Source organism: Melanerpes formicivorus, unplaced genomic scaffold, assembly GCF_026170545.1.
Source record: "Melanerpes formicivorus ecotype bairdi unplaced genomic scaffold, bMelFor1.0.p_v2 SCAF_2, whole genome shotgun sequence".
Taxonomy (NCBI): Eukaryota; Metazoa; Chordata; class Aves; order Piciformes; family Picidae; genus Melanerpes; species Melanerpes formicivorus.
The window spans coordinates 40,945,823-40,964,290 of record NW_027142354.1 but is presented as its reverse complement, the minus strand read 5'-3'; the positions used below and the strand labels follow the sequence as shown (position 1 = coordinate 40,964,290).

At 52.1% G+C, this 18,468-nt stretch overlaps 1 protein-coding gene across 1 annotated transcript in view; it reads right to left on the bottom strand.

The window, feature by feature from the left end:
* The window catches only part of SIL1 (SIL1 nucleotide exchange factor), a 131,342-nt gene that overhangs the window by 50,524 nt on the left and 62,350 nt on the right, over nt 1-18,468 (bottom strand). Inside the window, exons 5-6 of the mRNA XM_068157828.1 lie at nt 3,260-3,380; nt 1,338-1,434 (exon numbers count right to left, since the gene is read on the bottom strand). Coding sequence (XP_068013929.1) covers nt 1,338-1,434; nt 3,260-3,380 — 218 coding nt within the window. The remainder of the gene's footprint in view (nt 1-1,337; nt 1,435-3,259; nt 3,381-18,468) is intronic.

The window sequence follows — 18,468 nt, the reverse complement described above, 5'->3', positions numbered from 1 at the left end:
GAGGGATGAAAGTGAGAGCTCTGTCAGTCTGATACCAGCCCCACACCCGGGGCTAATGACCAGGCCAAATTTACTGCAGGTGCCAGGTGGTGCCTAGAGAGAACACCATCCCCACCCCAATCACACAGAAGTGCTCCTGCAAGAGCATGGATGGGAAGAGGCTTGGGAGAAGTCCATTTACTCTGACACAGTTACTGCAAGGCTGAATTTGCTCCCTGCAGGAGTGATTTTAAATGGAGTATTTTAGGCCCATTAGATGTAGCTGAGTTTAGCCTCGTGTCTGGGACAATAGCTGCTCTAACAGGGGGTTGGAAATATGGCTTATTTTCACATAATGGAGTATCACTAATTCTTGCATTTAAATGACACTCATTTCCAGAAGTCCTGCTATCTGGAATGTTGGCTGATACCTAAATAATCCTGCAGGAAATGGAAGAACACCCCAGTGCCACACAGCAGAAAAAAGACTTTCTGCAACTCCTACACTTTAGAGCCTCAACTCCTGTCTCAGACAATGTCAAGGCAGCAGGAACAGCAAAGGCCTAAGGCAATAATGCAGAGTGGAAGCTGAGGGGAGAAGGCTGTGGTCCACCTAATGAGTCCCACATCATCCCACCAGTGTCATGAGACCAGCTCCAAGCCTGGAGAGGGCTAAAAGCAGCACTTCATTTCCATTTGACTTTGGTTTGTGGGCTATTTGTAACTACGTGGGAATCACAGAGTGGTGGAGGTTGGAAGGGACCTCTGGAGATCATCCATCCAACTCCCCTGCTAAAGCAGGGCACCCACAACAGCTTACCCAGGAGCACAATGGCCAGCTGGGTTTGGAATCTCTCCAGAGAAGGAGACTCCACAACCTCCCTGGACAGCATGCTCCAGGGCTCCAGCACCCTCACAGCAAGGAAGCTTCTCCTGCTGTTCAGATCACCTGCTGGCTGATGTGTGGCTGATCCCAACCCACTCCACCACTGGACCATTCTCCCCCTTATTACCAGCAAACATTCTGAACTGGGAGGGGAGCACACACTGCACTTCTTGTCAGCAGCTTGCAACACAAGGCCTTGAAGTTTGGAATTAATAAACTGGGCCTGAACAAAAGCTTTCCATTCTTACAGAGCCCCCAGGATTAGCATAAAAAGGGGTGAGAGTTTCTCAGGGAACTATCTCACTAAGAGGCTTGCAAAGGTATTTCAGGTCCACATTCACCAGAAGATTAGTCTGCGCAGGATTTTCCCAAGGGATTAGCTCAACCATCATACTTCTGAGGTGTGTAACATGGGGTGTTTGCATCTGGGCACTGGGAGCTGCTGGAGAAACAGGGAGCTCTCCTCACTCACCTTTCTTTCTGCCTTCTCACTTTCCTTCAGTTTAGCCAACGCCTTTTTGAGCTCCTGGGATGTGAATGAATTTGCATCAACGTCCACCTTGGCCAGCCTTGCAGGGGAAACAAATCAAAACATGTTAGGAGTGAAGAACTGTGCCTGACACCTTATCATTGTGACAGGCAAGCAAGGGAGAACATCAGGAGGAGAGGAACTAAGAGCTCTGCATTCCCAGGCATCTCACTTTAAAACAGACAAAGAAAACCCACACCCAAGAAAAGCTGAGCCCAAGGGCTGGATCTTGTGTGCGCTTTGCAGATATCTCCCACTGACAAGGAGAAAAAGGCTCTGCATGCTGACCCAAAATCTCAAGTCCTAGCACAGTCATACAAGTTCTTCATTAATTTATGCCTCTGATTTCCAGGTTGCAATACAGAAAAGGAGGAAAGGCTTCAGAGGCCACTAAATCATTGCTAAGGACTTGCAAGCTTTAAGAGGGAGCTTTACAGGTGAAGAGCTAGTGATGGACACACAGAAAGTAGGGAGAAGGCAAAATCCAAGGAGAAATTACACAGAAATACTAAAAGCAAGAGAATCCCAGACTGGTTTGGGTTGGAAGGGACCTTTAAAGGCCACATCTCGTCCATCCTCCCTGCAGTCAGCAGGGACATCTGCAACGAGAGCAGGTCGCTCACAGCCCCAGACAGCCTGGCCTGGAATGGTTCCAGGGATGGGGCATCTCCCACCTCTCTGGGTAACCTGGGACAGGGTCTCACCACCCCCAGCATAAAAAACCTCTCTTCCTTCCCTCCAGTCTACATCTCCCTTTTTTAGTTCAAACCATCACCCCTTGTCCTGCCACAACAGGCCCTGCTCAAAAGTCTGTGGTGTTGCTCTTTATGCCTGTCCCACTGGTTCAGGGATTGTTTACCTGGGCCACAAACACTTGCAGAGCAAAAAGGAAAGGCAGCTTTGAGACATCATGAAGGTAAAGTCTCCCCAGGCTCTGAACAGGAGCAACTGGAGGAGGGTGGGAAGCAGGGGGAAATCCCTCTTGCTTTAGGAAAGAAAACTGCCCATGGTAACTAAGCCTGTCTTTGTCTGGAGGAAGCCACAGGGAAATTCAGGAGAACTTTTAAATCAAGTAGAGAAATGTGGGTGCAGGGAGAGCTGTGTGATCTCAGAACATCACAGTAACTGATGTGTAAATGAATGCTGACTGCAGAGGTACAAGCACTGTTGCCTGGCTCAGGTCAGCACAAAGGAAGCCCCTCACAACTGCTCTGACGGTTTAAGCTCTCAAAGCAGTTTCAGACAGATCACTGAGGATGTTTCCAAGGACTAAATGTCATTTGAAGAAGCCATATGGCAAACAGTTTCAGCATGAGAAGCCATGAAGGTGTCTATGCAGACATGTCCTGCTCTAGCAGAGGGGTTGGACTGGATGATCTTCAGAGGTCCTTTCCAACCCATATCATTCTGTGATTCTGTGACATGCTTAGGGCATATCTACAGCCATCCCAAAGGGATGTCAAAGGACAGGGCTTGGCTCCCACAGAATCTCAGAATCACAGCATGGTGGGGGTTGAAAGGGACCTCTGGAGGTTATCCAGACCAGCCCCCCTGCTAAAGCAGGGCACCCACAGCAGCTTGCCCAGGATTACAGTGGCCAGGGGGGTTTGGAATCTCTCCAGAGAAGGAGACTCCACAAACTCTTTGGGCAGCCTGCTCCAGGGCTCCAGCACCCTCACACCAAACAAGTTCCTCTTGTTCAGATGGAACCTCCTGGCCTCCAGTTTATGCCCTCTGCCCCTTGTCCTTGCTCTCACTGCTGAACCCAGCAGGTAAGCCTCAGGAACTGCACCAGGGAACTCAGCTTCTGATGAAAGCCATGAACCCCACAGCCCACCCACCCCTGAGGCTCTCCACCAGGGTACCTTTTTCTCCTTCTCTCTTCTCTTGCCTCACTTTTTCCATCCTCACTGTCTGGGAGCTTGGCTTCTCTCTCTCCTGTCTGCAGATTCAGCCGTACATGTGAGCCTGCAGGAACAGCTTGACCTACAAACAAAGGTCAGGTGATGTCAGGGCATCATTCCAGCTTTGTGCAGGAAGCGTTTGCTGAGGGCACACAGCCCCACCCAAGAGAGAGATGTAAAAGCCCTGTCCAACGTGGTGAGCAGGAGCAGGTTACCCATCACTGAGCACTCTCCCTTCTAGCAATGCCCCTCTGGCCCAAGTGCCACTTTAGCCCGGCAGAGATGCCCCCCAGACCTATCAAATGCATCCTCATGTAGCCAGGCACACTGCATGCCCCAGGGAGCGAGGGACCTGCTGGAAAGCATCTCCACAGAGAAGGAGCCAGCAGTGCTGTTGGACAAGTTCACCACGAGCCAGCAACGTGCCCTCATGGACAAGAAGGTCAGCAGTCTCCTGGGGGGCATTGAGAAGAATGTGGCCAGCAGATTGAGGGAGCTTCTCCTCCTCCTCTACTCTGCCCTGGTGAGAGCTGAGCCCAGCAGAGCTGCAGCTCCCTCCTCCATGCCAAGAGAGCACTACCATTCCACAACTCAAATGGATCTGGAGACCTGGAGAGAGGGGGATTGGCTGTTGATTGGGGTAGAGAGCATAAACTCCAGCTGCCAAGGTGAAATCAAAGCACACTGTGGAGCACAGCCAGGTAGGCTGATTGCACATCAGCTGTACCAGGGGGAGGCTGTTGGGTTTGGAAATATTGTATTAAAAGGAATATAAGATCACTGCAATCCACCACCCAAAATACAAGCAATACATCAAGCTCTGCCTTTAAATGCAGAAAGGGAAGGGAAATCAGACTGCTTTCTCCTGGCAGAATCTACCCCAGACACATCCTGGTGGCCAGTGGTGGCACTGGGATGGAGGAGGGGAAACATTTGGTTGTTTCTTGGTGTTGTTTGATCTTACTGCCCTGCTGAGCAGGGCAGGGAGGTAGCTGAATGACTATGGAGGTCTGAGCTGCACATGGATGGACAGACAGACACTCAGCTGCTCATGCTCCTCTCTCTCCAAGAGGTTTCCCTGTTCAGCTTTTCCCTCATCTGTTCCCTGTTACCTAGAGAGCAGCCTAGGACAAAACAATGCAGGCAGGAGACAGGCAATAGCTCCTGCCAAAGGGAAGCCAAGCCAAGGGTAATTATTGCACACAATAAATGCATGTTCTCCCAGACAAAATCATCCAGTCTGGGGAACAACTGGATTGATCCCTTCCTCTTCAACACCAAAGAGACATCTCCCTGATCAAAGGGCCTGGTGCTTCCTACACAAGACTGGGATGTTTGTCACAATTCAAATGAAAAACCATTTCAAAGCCTAAAGCCAGGCAGCAGGCACAAGTGCACAGAGAAAGAAAACCAGGAAAATCCAGTTTTTGAGGACCTCCTATCAAAACAGGATGCATTTCTAAGAGCTCTTCTTTCTCTCCACCATACTAGGTGCAGCTCTGGACTCCTCAGCACAAGAAGGACATAGAAAGCCACAGCAATACTGGGAGGGCTGGCAGCCCTCTGCTGTGAGGCCAGGCTGTGAGGCCAGGCTGAGAGAGATAGGCTTGTTCAGACTGGAAAAGAGAAGGATCCAGGGAGACCTCCCAGTGCTTCAAGGGCTGATCAGAATGCTGGAGGCAAACTTTTGAGCAGGCCCTGTTGTGACAGGACACGGGGTGATGTTTTGAACTGAGAGAGGGAGATTCAGAGTGGAGAGAAGGGAGAAATGTTTGACACTGAGGGTGGTGAGACCCTGGCCCAGGTTGCCCAGAGAGGTGAGAGATGCCCCAATCCTGGAACCATTCCAGGCTCTGAGCAACCTACTCGAGTTGCAGATGTCCCTGCTGGCTGCAGGGGTTGGACTAGATGACCTTCCCACCCAAATCATTCTGTGATTCTATGGCATCCTGTCCATAGGAAGCTGCTTTGGTTGGCTCTGTGAGGGCATAGGTGTGATTATAATTTCATTCTAAACTCCACAAGGCCAGGCTAGAAATGCCCCCTCCACACTTGGCTCTCTTTGCGCCTATGGACCCAGACCTCCTCCTGCTCCTTTACTTGTGACATGCAGGAGTTTCAATCTTATGCCTATCCAGACAGGCATCTTCCCAATTTGCTGGGACAGCTGCAGGTGCTGCAGGTCAAACAGGGGTTTGTAGGAAGGCCATGGAAAGGACACCAGCACTTCTCATCCTGCTTCAGGAGACAAAAGCAGGGAAAAAGAAAGCCTATTTAAATGGCCTTGCTGAACATGCAGATGCACAAGGACATCTCCCTCCTGCACAGGCACCAACACCACTCGGGGGAGCAAACGAGGGGCCAGCTGGGGCCTTTCCTCATCGGCTCACAGCCACTGGGCCAGCCCAGGTCACAAGCACAGCACCCACTTGAAGCAGCTCCTGAGTTGTCAGACACAGCCAGAAATAAATGTCCTGTCTGAAGAGCACAGGAGATTCTGGCTGCCCTGCTCCAAGAGCTTCTGGCCATGCTCGCTCGCTCGCTTGCCAGGAGAGAGGAAGGAGGCTGAGGGGCTTGGCTCAGCAGAAACATCAAAGAGGAAAGCAATGGGAGCAGCCCCCCACCCAGGAGGGCTGAGGGGCTCCCGTGGGACCAGCCCCCCCAAGGAGGGCTGAGGGGCTCCCGTGGGACCAGCTCCCCCCAGGAGGGCTGAGGGGCTCCCGTGGGACCAGCTCCCCCCAGGAGGGCTGAGGGGCTCCCGTGGGACCAGCTCCCTCTAGGAGGGCTGAGGGGCTCCCGTGGGACCAGCCCCCCCCCAGGAGGGCTGAGGGGCTCCCGTGGGACCAGCCCCCCCCCAGGAGGGCTGAGGGGCTCCTGTGGGACCAGCCTCCCCCAGGAGGGCTGAGGGGCTCCCGCGGGACCAGCCCTCCCAGCTTCCATTTTCCATGATCAGTAAATAAAAGCAAACAAGCTCACAAACCCAGCATGACTGAATTATTGGAGAAGACACAAACCTTTCTTGCTTCTGCCTCTTCACACTTTCCTAAACCAGATGTGACCAAGCCCACCCAAACCCCAGAGCAGAATCTCAGCCTGGATGTGCTCGAAGTGGCTTTCATCGCTATGGGGATTCCTCAGCACCCAGCACGGCAGCGCAGGTTGATGCCACAGCAGGACAAAGGTTCTGCTGCACTAATAACCTGAGACAGACCTCTCTGTTTGCAGCAGAAAGACTGGCACAGCCACTGCAAGGTATCATAGAATTGTCAGGGTTAGAAGGGACCTCATGGATCATCTGGTTCCAACCCCCCTGCCATGGGCAGGGACACCTCACACTACAGCAGGTTGCTCACAGCCACATCCAGCCTGGCTGCAAACACCTCCAGGGATGAGGCTGCCACCACCTCCCTGAGCAACCTGTGTCAGTGTCTCACCACCCTCATGGGGAAGAACTGCTTCCTAACAACCAATCTGAATCTACCCACTTCTAGTTTTGCTTCATCCCCCCCAGTCCGGTCACTACCTAGCACCCTAAAAAGTCCTTCCCCAGCTTTCTTGTAGCCCCTTTCAATACTGGAAGGCCACAATTAGGTCTTCTCAGACCCTTCTCTCTTCTCCAGACTGAACAACCCAACTCTCTCAGTCTGTCTCCAGAGGAGAGGAGCTCCAGCCCTCTGCTCATCCTTATGGCCCTTCTCTGGACACTTTCCAGCACCTCCAGACCTTTCCTGTAAGAGGGTCTCCAGAACTGGAGGCAGTACCATCCCAACCCTCTGGGATGGGATGAGGTTAGGCTCTTGTTTAGTCTGGGCTATTTGGAAGCACGATTCCTAAAGCGTGCTTGAGGGTGGGTTGAGTTGAATAATGTGATTAAAATTGCTGATGTCAATGAAGCAGACTGCAAACCTTGCATTTTAGTCACGTCCCAACATGGAGCTGCTAGACACTTCCCTTAAAAACAGTTGATTCTCTGTGCCTCCTCCAATGTGATAGCATCCAACAAGCAGCCCTACGTGTGTCAGCAATTACACAGCCCCACGTGCCCTTCACACAGAGCCAGCCTCTTAATAGCTTTTCTCCTGGAGGGATTCATTTTGTACTTAGTGTTTGTATTAAGTTGTATTTGGGAAATAAAACTCAATTAGGGAAACAAAAAAAAAAAAAAAAAGAAAAAGAGAGAGAGAAAAACAAGTTTCTGCTTAAGCAATTTTCTGACCTCTTTTTTCTTGTCTCCTCAGAGAAATAAAAAAGTCTTTATCCAAACAGGAACAGGTTGGTTGCCCATAGTGTTATTGAGTGGAGCTGAATGGGCTTAGCTTTCCAGGGATCCCCAATCCCTACACTTGCTGCATCTCATCCTGCCCTCCTCCCTCATTCCTCATAAAGGGAAAGAAGAGATTCCCTGCTAATTAATTTCCCACCTCCAAATCAGCTACGAGAAGTAGCTGTGAAACCCCTCTGTGATCCTCCAGAAGAGGCTATAAATGTTGGAGGAGGAAACTTCTTCCCCCACAATTGTTTTGTATTCTTTAACACTTCAAAAATATCCCATCCTTGGAATGTCTCTCACCACTTCAAGAACATCCCAGCCTTGGAATGTTTTACACTACTTTAAAAATATCACAGAATTGTCAGGGCTGGAGGAAACCTCAAGGCTCAGCCAGTCCCAACCCCCTGCCATGGGCAGGGACACCTCACACTACAGCAGGTTGCTCACAGCCACATCCAGCCTGCCCTTAAAAACCTCCAGGGATGAGGCTGCCACCACCTCCCTGGGCAACCTGTGCCAGTCTCTCACCACCCTCATGGGGAAGAACTTCTTCCTAATATCCAGTCTGAATCTACCCACTTCTAGTTTTGCTCCATTCCCCCCAGTCCTATCACTCCCTGACACCCTCAGAAGTCCCTCCCCAGCTTTCTTGTAGCCCACTTCAGATACTGGAAGGCCACAATGAGGTCACCTCGGAGCCTTCTCTTCTCCAGACTGAACAGCCCCAACTCTCTCAGTTTGTCCTCATAGGAGAGAAGCTCCAGCCCTCTGATCACCCTTGTGGCCCTTCTCTGCTCCAGCACCTCCAGATCCTTCCTGTAAGAGGATGCTGGGTTGAATCCCATCACTGGCTGCAGAGGCATCAGGCTTGGGAGATGTAGGAGAGCAAAGCCAAGCCTAATGCCTCTGCCTTACACTGCTCCCCAGCAAACCTCTCCCATGCCTGGGCTCCTACCACACATCCAAGCACCCACAAAATGCATTTAAAGTAGCAGGGGGGGTGTGTGTGTGTGTGAGAGAGAATTTAATTTCTAGCCCTATTCTTCCCATTTTGGTCAGCCAGATCCTTTCAGGCATCTGTTTCTTCTCTCCTCAGAATGGATTAGGTGGAGCAGCAGCAGCAGAGCCGGCGTCGAGGAGTCGCTCGCAGGGGGTTCTGCTGACATTTATAAACCGCTGCTGTTTCTCTCTTGTGTTTTTATTGTTATCAGCTAAAGCTGTCAGCTGAAATTATTGCCTTGTAACCAAATCACAGTTATCTGCTGTGCAGGCTTGCTGAAGCTCCTACACCTCTATCAGGCTCGGCAGAAGCTGGAAACATGATGATAAATAAATAAACAAACCAAGCGAAGGCAAAGCAGAGCAGGGTGCCAGAGGGCTCCCGGCTACTGCAACAAGCAGCTGCAGTGCCCACGGGAGAACTGGGAGCAGGAGCTGCTCTGCTGAATGTGCACCACAGAGCAACCTCCACATAAGCCAACCCCTCCTTCTCTGCACCCACTGTCAAGGGACAGGGCTGGGCTGGCCACCAAATGAGTGCCAGAGGCTCTCCATGACCACCTCTGCTTCCCACAGGGGAGAAGGGAGAGAGGCTGATGGGCTGGGAAAGGAACTGAACCAGCTGGGATGGAAATGAGAGCAACCCAAAGAAAGAGAGACAAAGAGACACAAACCAATATGGAACCCAACCCCTGAGGGCAATGATGGCACCACTGATGCTGGGGGCAGGCACTGGGCAAGTCCCAGGATGGACTCAGCAGTAAACAGGAACCAGATTCAGGAGTGGGATTCTGGAACTGGATTCAGGAACACACAGATCAGGATCAAAGGCAGAAGAGACAGAGTCCTTTTGGGACACCTGCAATGGAAGGAGAGGCTTGACCCTCAGTTTGCTCCTGAAGATGCCATCCATGGGCTGCAATCCCTTGTTGGGCAGCTGAGGGTCACCTGTCCTGTCTGCTCCTCCCTGCAGCTGCCTCCTCTGACTTCCTGCACCCCAAGGTGTGGCACAAGCTGTGGCAGTGCCCTTGGTCTGCAGAGGAGCAAGTCTCAGGCAGAGCCTTTCTGCAGCCCAGCCCTTGGCAGGAACTCTCCTCAGCAGCTTCTCCCTACTAGAAGCAGCCCCTGGCTGTGCAACTCTGCCCTGGACTGCAGCAAGTGCCAGGACTGAGCAGAGCCTGAGCTGGGAAGTGACAGCACTGAGCAGAACTGATTCTGGTCTAGCTCAAAGCAGGACCAGCCAAATGACCAAGTGTGTTTCTTTGCTAAAAGAAAGGTCTCACCCTGCACAGACCCTTTTCAGTCCATGATTCCACTTAGTGCTGGCCTCAAGTGGGTTTGCATTGCTGCATGGGGACAAGGCTGAGCCCCAGCTCACTTCACAGCACCCGGCAGGCATTCAAAAGAAGAGGGCAGGTTTCCCATCACACACAGACATGCAAATCTCATTCTGAGATCATGCAGTAACTCACTGTGCTTCTGCAAGTGGCCTCCTCACCCCTGACCCACTCTTTGCAGCCCCGAGCTGCCACCTATCAAGCTGCCCAGCAAGAGAAGCCCAGGAAGGATCGGAGACTCTCCCTTCTCCACCTTCAGAAACACTTTCTGGCACCACTTTGCCCCCTTCAGCAGAGAAATGTTTCCCTGGGAAGGCAAATGTCCCTTGGGGAAGGAACTTGTCCCCCTGGGAAGGCTTCAGCAAGCAGAAAACAGGTGATCCATCACACCGAGGCAGATCTGCTGGTTCCTGCCCAAGCCAGTGTCCTCATTTGCTACTGGGAAAAATCATAAATCTATTAATGGTGTGCAAACGAGCCCCAGTTGTGAGTCAGTTCTCAGCAATCGCCTCAGCCCCTGAGCCAGCAGCAGATAGCATCTAACCTCTCTTCACTCTTTGTTTCTCTCCCCAGGGGAGTGAAAGGAAGGGGACATTCTCATACAGACAACAAAAGAATCCGCAAATCAATCCCGGAGCGTTCCCAACACAACAAGCTGGCAGCGCTGCGGCAGCAGGGATAATAAGGCTGCAAAAGACTGACAGAGCAGCCACAAAAAGTTATCTGATGGCACCACACTCCTCTAATAAAATAATGATTAGGGAAAAAAAAACACAACAACAACAGAAAACCCCCAAACAAGTTACAAGGAGACAAATCCCAGAAAGATGCAGAGCTCCCCTCACCACATCGCTGGCTCCAGCTGCCACCAGCGGGTAAAGGGGAGAGGATGGGGCACTTCGGGCTGGTCGTGCACAGGAGGACACAACTGCCCTGGCACCTAGGCTGCCTGCTCCTGCCACAGGCTCTGCCTGGGGAGGGGATGGGGTTTCCTACAAACACAAGGCTCTGGATGCATGGAGAAGGGGAGAGGAGAAGAGGACCCAGCCCTGGTGTGGTGGGGCTGGGTGCATGCTCCCACTCTGGACTCCCTGGAGCTGTGGAGTGAGGAAGCAGCAAAGCCTGGCTTCTTGTTTTCTCCATTTTTTCCTGTAAGGGTGAGTCACAGTACTCCTTGGCTGGCTTCTTAACTCAAAACAGAACATTTTTACATACAAAAGGAAAAGAAGATGTGTAGAAAACATAGGTCAAGAACAGACAGATTACTGATGGGAAAAGGAAGCCCAGCACCTGAATCTCATTTTGCTGCTTCCTGTCCTTTTCTCACTCATCTGCAGCCTTTTCTATTAGCTCCTTCTCTGGCACTCACAGCTCCTCCCAGTTAAGTACCACCGGAAAAGGTCATTAATATGCCATATATCACCTCCTGCTGAGAGCTGGCACAGAGGGTGAACAACACCAGGCCTGGGAGCAACACCCAGAAGCCACCCCAGCACCTTGCAGCATTTCCCACCGCAGCTCGCCCACAGGGCAGGCAGGGAGGGAGTTCAGACACCAGTGCCCACATGTCAAGGAGGAACTCTACAACGGGTTCAGTCCTCTACTCAGCCACTTCATGTGCATCTGTTACTGCCATCAGTCCTGCACTTCTGCTGGGAAACCACAGGTGCTGTTCGGCGCAGCCCACCCCTGGAGAAGCACCCTCCCTGTCACTGCCCAGTGCTCCTTGATTTTTCAGGTCCACACCGTCACTGACAGCAGAGGCTCTAATTACCTTCTGTAGTTAGTTATAAAGAAAACTATTTTATACTCACTGCATCTTTGCATAAACTGTTCCTTAACTTTTTTATAGAATAGAACAGAACAGAACAGAATAGAATAGAATAGACCAGACCAGGTTGGAAGAGACTTTCAAGATCATCCTGTCCAACCCATCAACCAATCCAACCCACCTAAACAACTAACCCATGGCACCAAGCACCCCATCAAGTCTCCTCCTGAACACCTCCAATGATGGTGACTCCACCACCTCCTTGGGCAGCCCATTCCAATGGGCAATCACTCTCTCTGTCTAGAACTTCTTCCTAACATCCAACCTAAACCTCCCCTGGTGCAGCCTGAGACTGTGTCCTCTTGTTCTGGTACTGGGTGCCTGGGAGAAGAGACCAACCTCTACCTGTCTACAACCTCCCTTCAGGTAGTTGTAGAGAGCAATAAGGTCACCCCTGAGTCTCCTCTTCTTCAGGCTAAGCAGCCCCAGCTCCCTCAGCCTCTCCTCATAGGGCTTGTGTTCCAAACCCCTAACCAACTTCGTTGCCCTTCTCTGGACTCGTTCCAGCAAGTCAACCTCCTTCCTAAACTGAGGGGCCCAGAACTGGACACAGGACTCGAGGTGTGGGCTAACCAGTGCAGTGTACAGGGGCAGAATGACCTCCCTGCTCCTGCTGGCCACACTGTTCCTGATGCAGGCCAGGATGCCATTGGCCCTCTTGGCTGCCTGGGCACACTGCAGGCTCATGTTCAGCCTATCATCAACCAGTACCCCCAGGGCCCTCTCTGCCTGGCTGCTCTCAGCCACTCTGACCCTCGCCTGTAGCACTGCATGGGGTTGTTGTGGCTGATGTGCAGAACCTGGCACTTGGATGTGTTTAATCTCATGCCCTTGGACTCTGCCCATCTGTCCAGCCTGTCGAGGTCTCTCTGCAGAACCTCTCTACCCTTAAGCACATGCTTCCAAGCATCCGTAGGGCATCCCTGAACCCCAGAATCCCAGCATGGTGGGGATTGGAATGGACCTCTGGAGTTCATGCAGTCCAACCCCCCTGCTAAAGCAGGGCATCCACAGCAGCTTGCCCTGGATCACAATGGCCAGGAGGGGTTGGAATCTCTCCACACAAGGAGACTCCACAACCTCTCTGGGCAGCCTGCTCCAGGCCTCCAGCATCCTCATAGGGAACAAATTTATCTTCCTTTTCAGTTGGAACCTCCTGGGTTCCAGTTTGTGCCCACTGCCCCTTGTCCTGTCACTGGGCACCACTGGCAAGAGTCTGACTCCAGCCTCTTGCTCCCCCCCTTTATCTCTTGCTGAGCACTGAGCAGATCCCTTCTGGGGCTGCTCTTCTCCAGGCTCAACACCCCAGGGCTCTCAGCCTTTCCTCCTCACAGAGATGCTCCAGGGCCTCTGAGCCGCTTTGTCACCTCCACTGGACTCTCTGCAGTATTTCCCTGTCTCTCTTGAACTGGAGAGCCCAGAACCAGACCGAGCACTCAATCTGTGACCTCACCAGGGCAGAGCAGAGAGGGAGGAGAACCTCCCTTGACCTGCTGCCCACACTTTCTTCATGCAGCCCACGAGACCACTCTCCTTCTTGGCCACAAGAGCACACTGCTGGCTCATGAGATGGGCAGGTGGATGAACTCCTGCTTGTGATCCACCATGTCCATTCCCACCACGCCACTCCTCTCAGGGCTGAAGGCAGTCCTGCTGCCTCTGCCTGCACATGAAAACTCCAGTGGTGTCAGGCTGGTTTTGTCACTCTTGTATTGTCTCATCATTGCCCCCCTACATGGCCAAACACCCTGCTGTACAGAGAGCCAACAAGGATAAAGAGACATCTATCCCTTCCTGGGATTAGAGACAAAACCATGATGTGGGAGTTCTGTCCTTACAGTATGAGCAAGCAACTTGAAGAGCTCTTTTCTCCTGCTGCCAGAGCACACAGAAGGGCCTGATCCCCACCCACACCACCCCAACTCCCACCACTGTCTGCCAGGAGTGCCTGAAGGTGATGAATTCTTGAGGGAGTGAACAAACAGTTAACAAGCCTCAACAAAAAAACCCCAACCTGTTTCCCATAAGACACTTTAGTTGGCTCATTTATCTGACAAATCTTTTATATAATACTCCAAGCTATGCTAATAAATATCCTGCAATTTGACCTGTCAAAGTGGTGATGTCTAAAGAAGACATCTTCTCCAGCACTGATTTAGCTCCATGCTGCAGCAAAGCAGGGACATCTGAAACAGTTTCAAGCTCACTGAGTGTGAATCGGTCAGAAGGTCGAGGAGGTTCTCCCCCCACACACCTACTCTGCCCTAAGGAGATCACAGATGGAGTACTGGGTCCAGCTCTGGGCTCCCCAGTTCAAAACAGAAAGGAAAGTGCTGGAGAAAGTCCAGCAGAGGCTACAAAGATGCTGCTGAGGGGCCTGGTGAATCTCTGTGAGGAGGAAAAGCTGAGAGCCCTGGGACTGGTGACCCTGCAGAAGAGCAGCCCCAGAGGGGATCTGAGCAATGCTCAGCAAGTATTAAAGGGTGGGGGGCAAGAGGCTGGGGCCAGACTCTTGTCAGTGCTGCCCAGGGAGAGGACAAGGGGCAATGGGCACAAACTGCAACCCAGGAGGTTCCACCTGAAAAGGAGGAGAAACTTGTTCGCTATGAGAGTGATGGAGCTCTGGAGCCAGAGAGGTTGTGGAGTCTCCTTCTCTGCAGAGGTTCCAAACCCCCCTGGCCATTGTGATCCTGGGCAAGCTTCTGTGGGTGCCCTGCTTTACCAGGGGGGGTGGACTGGATGATCTCCAGAGGTCACTTCCAACCCCCACCGTGCTGGGATTCCTGGACACTGTGAATCTGTTCCTAGTTCAACATTCAAAAGCCACCCCCATGAAAACCTCAAAATCTGCATGGAGACATCCCCACACAGAGTGCCACCATTTCTGCTCCTGCCCAGGTTCCAGCTGTGTCTCAAGGAAGCAGCACAGCTTTGTGCTGCTCTGGAGCCCTACTCCAGCAGGGTGCAGAGAAAGAGTCATTTCCATTCCAGTGTCTAATTTGCCATGAGAGAAGCTACTCAGTGGTGCTTTCCGGGCTACTGCTCTCCCATGGCTGATGTCACTGCATAAAGTCAGGGTGCCAAGGGCTCTGCAGAGGCAGGATTACAGAATCACAGAAATATTCAGGTTGGAAAAGACCCTCAAGATCACCAAGTCCAGCCACTAACCCTGCTCTACAAGGTTCAACCCTAAATCATATCCCCAAGCACCACATCCAAACCACCTTGAAACACATCCAGGGTTGGTGACTCCACCACCTTCCTGGGCAGCACATTCCAACACCTGACCACTCTTGCTGGGAAGAACTTCTTCCTAATGTCCAATCTAAACCTACCCAGTTGCAGATTGAGGCCATTCCCTCTTGTTCTATTACTAATTACCTGTGAGAAGAGACCAGCAATGTCCTTTCAGGGAGTTGTAGAGAGCAATGAGGTCTCCCCTCAGCTTCCTCATCTCCAAACTAACCAGCCCTAGCTCCCTTAGTCATTCCTCATCAGATTTATTCTCCAGGCCATTCCCCAGCTTCCTTGCCCTCCTCTGGACTGGCTCCAGCACTTCCACATCTCTCCTGTACTGAGGTGCCCCAAACTGGACACAATACTCACTCAAGGTGTGGCCTCACCAGAGCTAAGCACCAGGGGACAATCCTCTCCCTGCTCCTGCTGGACACAGCATTTGTAATACAAGCCAGGATGCCACTGGCCACCTGGGCACACTATTGGCTCGTACTCAGTTGCCTGTTGATTAGAACCCCCAGGACCCTTCCTGCCTGAAAGGGAGACCTGTGCCTGCAGTGAACCTCGGGAGAACTTCCCTCCTTCCATCCTATGATTTTTAATGCCAAGCTCTTGCTTGCTGCAGAAATAACCATGCTTTTAAACAGCATCCATCAGGCCTACAGCTCAAAGGTTTGTTTCTCTGAAAAGGGTTTAAGAGCCACTCTCTTTGTCCTAGAGCTGAGAGGTCTTCTCTGCAATTTTGTTTCCCTCAGCAGACAGAAGGACAACGTTTTTTAAATGATGCCAGCATCAACTCCCTGCTCCCGCAGCTCAATCTGCTGCTAGCAGGGAACAAAGCATGGCAAGGAAGGGGCTCTCCAGCAACTGGGACTTGGCTGGAGATGTGAAAGCATCACTCAAACGTGGACACTGGGCTTGGACAGCCACTCCTGCCTGCCAGTTTAACTCACCCAGCGCTGTCCCACAGCAGCAGCATTTACGTCCTCTCAGCTGCTCTTGAAGCGCCAGGGGCCGTCAGCTGGGGTATGCAAACCCTGCTGGCACAGGCTCCTGACACCTCCTGCCAGATCCACCTGTGCCTGGCTTTGCCTCCAGCTCCTGCAGCAGAAGAGGAAGGGGAGGGAGAGGCAGGAGAACCTGGCAGTGATGGGCAATGGGCCCCAGATGATGCTGTCAGAGAGGGTTTGTTCAGCTCCTGTCCACCATCGCTGCAGCATGCACAGAGCTGAGCTGAAGTCCACCCAATCTCCACCCTCTCCTGGCACGATAACCCCCAGGGAGAGAGAGCAGGGCAGAGCATGCACCTCCCATCAGGGGTCTGCTGCTTTCCAGGGTGCTCAGAGGTACAGTCTGAGTCACAGAAACGTTCAGGCTGAAAAAGGCTTTCAAGATTGCCAAGTGCAACCTTAACCCAGCACTGCTAAGTCCACCACTAAACCATGGCCCTCAGCTCCACATCCACACAGCTTTTAACCCTCTTCAGAGATGGGGACTCCATCACTGCCCTGGGCAGCCTGTGCCAGGGCTTGACAACCCTTTCTGGGAAGAAATTGTTCCTCATGTCCAACCTAAACCTCCCCTGACACAACTTCAGCCCATTTCCTCTTGTCCTGTCACTTGGAAGAAGCCAAACCCCACCTCACTCCAACTTTCTTTCAGGGAGCTGTAGAGAGCCAGAAGGTCTCCCCTCAGCCTCCTTTTCTGCAGTCTAAACAATTCCAGGTCCCTCAGCCACTCCTCCCCAGCCCTGCTCTCCACACCCTTCACCAGCTTTGTTGCTCTTCTCTGGACATGCTCCACCCCCTCAATGTCCTTCTTGAAGTGAAGGGTCCAAACCTGAATCCAGTATTCAAGGTGTGGCCTCAACAGTGCTGAGTACTGGCAGACAATCACTGCCCTGGTCCTGCTGGCCACACTGCTCCTGATGCAGGCCAGGATGTTGGCCTTCTTGCCCACCTGGGCACATAATGGCTGAGTTTCACCCAGCCTTCAGCCAGCACCCCCAGGTCCTTTTCCTCCAGGCAGTTTCCAGCCACTCTGCCCCAAGCCTGGAGCATTCATGGAGTTGTGTGACCCAAGTGCAGGACCCAGCACTTGGCCTTGTGGAACCTTGTCCCACTGGCCTCGGCCCACCAATCCAGCCTGTGTAGGTCCCTCAGTAGAGCCTAGAAGCCTAGGCTAGCACAGAAGCAATGGAAGTGAAGCTGGATGCTAGCTAGGTGCCTGGGGGAGAAGGCTTAGGGAAGGAAGATCAGGAGAGGACATATGGTGCCTCTGTGAAGGGAGCCGCTGCTGTAGCATCTGCTGATCCATCTCCTGCTGCTGCCAATGGAGAAAAGCTTCATATGGCACAGAGCTCCTCGCAACAAGTGCTTCTGCCCTTCCACCTTCCCTCTGCCAAGGCTTCTCTCCTGCTTGCACTGCAACAGCAGAACATACACCAGGAGAAAAATAACAGCAGGGAAGGAAGAGGAAGGGGTTGCCCCTTTGCAGAACTGGCAAAAGCACGTTCCAACTTCAGAAGCAAGCCCTTATCTCCAGCCTCGAGCCACACACTTCTTATGCACTACCACAGCCCCCTGGCTACAGCAGAAGGCTTGTGCTCAGCCATTCAAAATGAAGATTTCTTTTCTCTGCTGACACTGGGCTCGATTCTGTGAACTGCAGCAATGTAGAGGGTTTAATCCCACAAAGGCCTGGGCAGCAGAAGAAAGGTGGAGATGAAAGGTGTCCAGCCCCGCTCTGATTATTTCAGCTATCAAGCAGCATGCTGGGCTGAGACCTCTCTCACCATGCCATCAAGCCAACATCCAACAGAAACACTGCATACCAAAGCCAGGCTGAATCCCTCTGCAGCTCACTAAGTTATTCATCCCCAAGCCTAAGCTACTTCATAATGTCCCTGCCATCTATTCAATAATTGTCGTCCCACAGGAGCATTTGTTATAGCTGAGAGTCCTTCTGGGAAGCTGGGAGGCTTATCTATGTTCAGAGAAGATCTATGCAGATCATAGGCAGAGGAGGATGAGGGGGATGACCAGGAGAACTGAGAAGCAGACAAAAGGAACTGAGGATGATATTTATCCTGCCTAACTTTAGGCCTCTAATACCTTTCTGAGCCAGGCATATTTGGCTTCTTTACTATAGAATCATAGAACTGTCAGGGTTGGAAGGGACCTCAAGGATCAGACAGTTCCAAACCCCCTGCCATGGGCAGGGACACCTCACACTACAGCAGGTTGCTCACAGCCACATCCAGCCTGCCCTTACAAGCCCCCAGGGATGAGGCTGCCACCACCTCCCTGAGCAACCTGTGCCAATCTCTCACCACCCTCATAGGGAAGGACTTCTTCCTAACATCCAATCTGAATCTACCCACTTCTAGTTTTGTTCCATTTCCCCCCCAGTCCTATCACTCCCTGACACCCTAAAAAGTTCCTCCCCAGCTTTCTTGTAGCTTCCTTCAGAAAACTGGAAGGCCACAAGAAGGTCT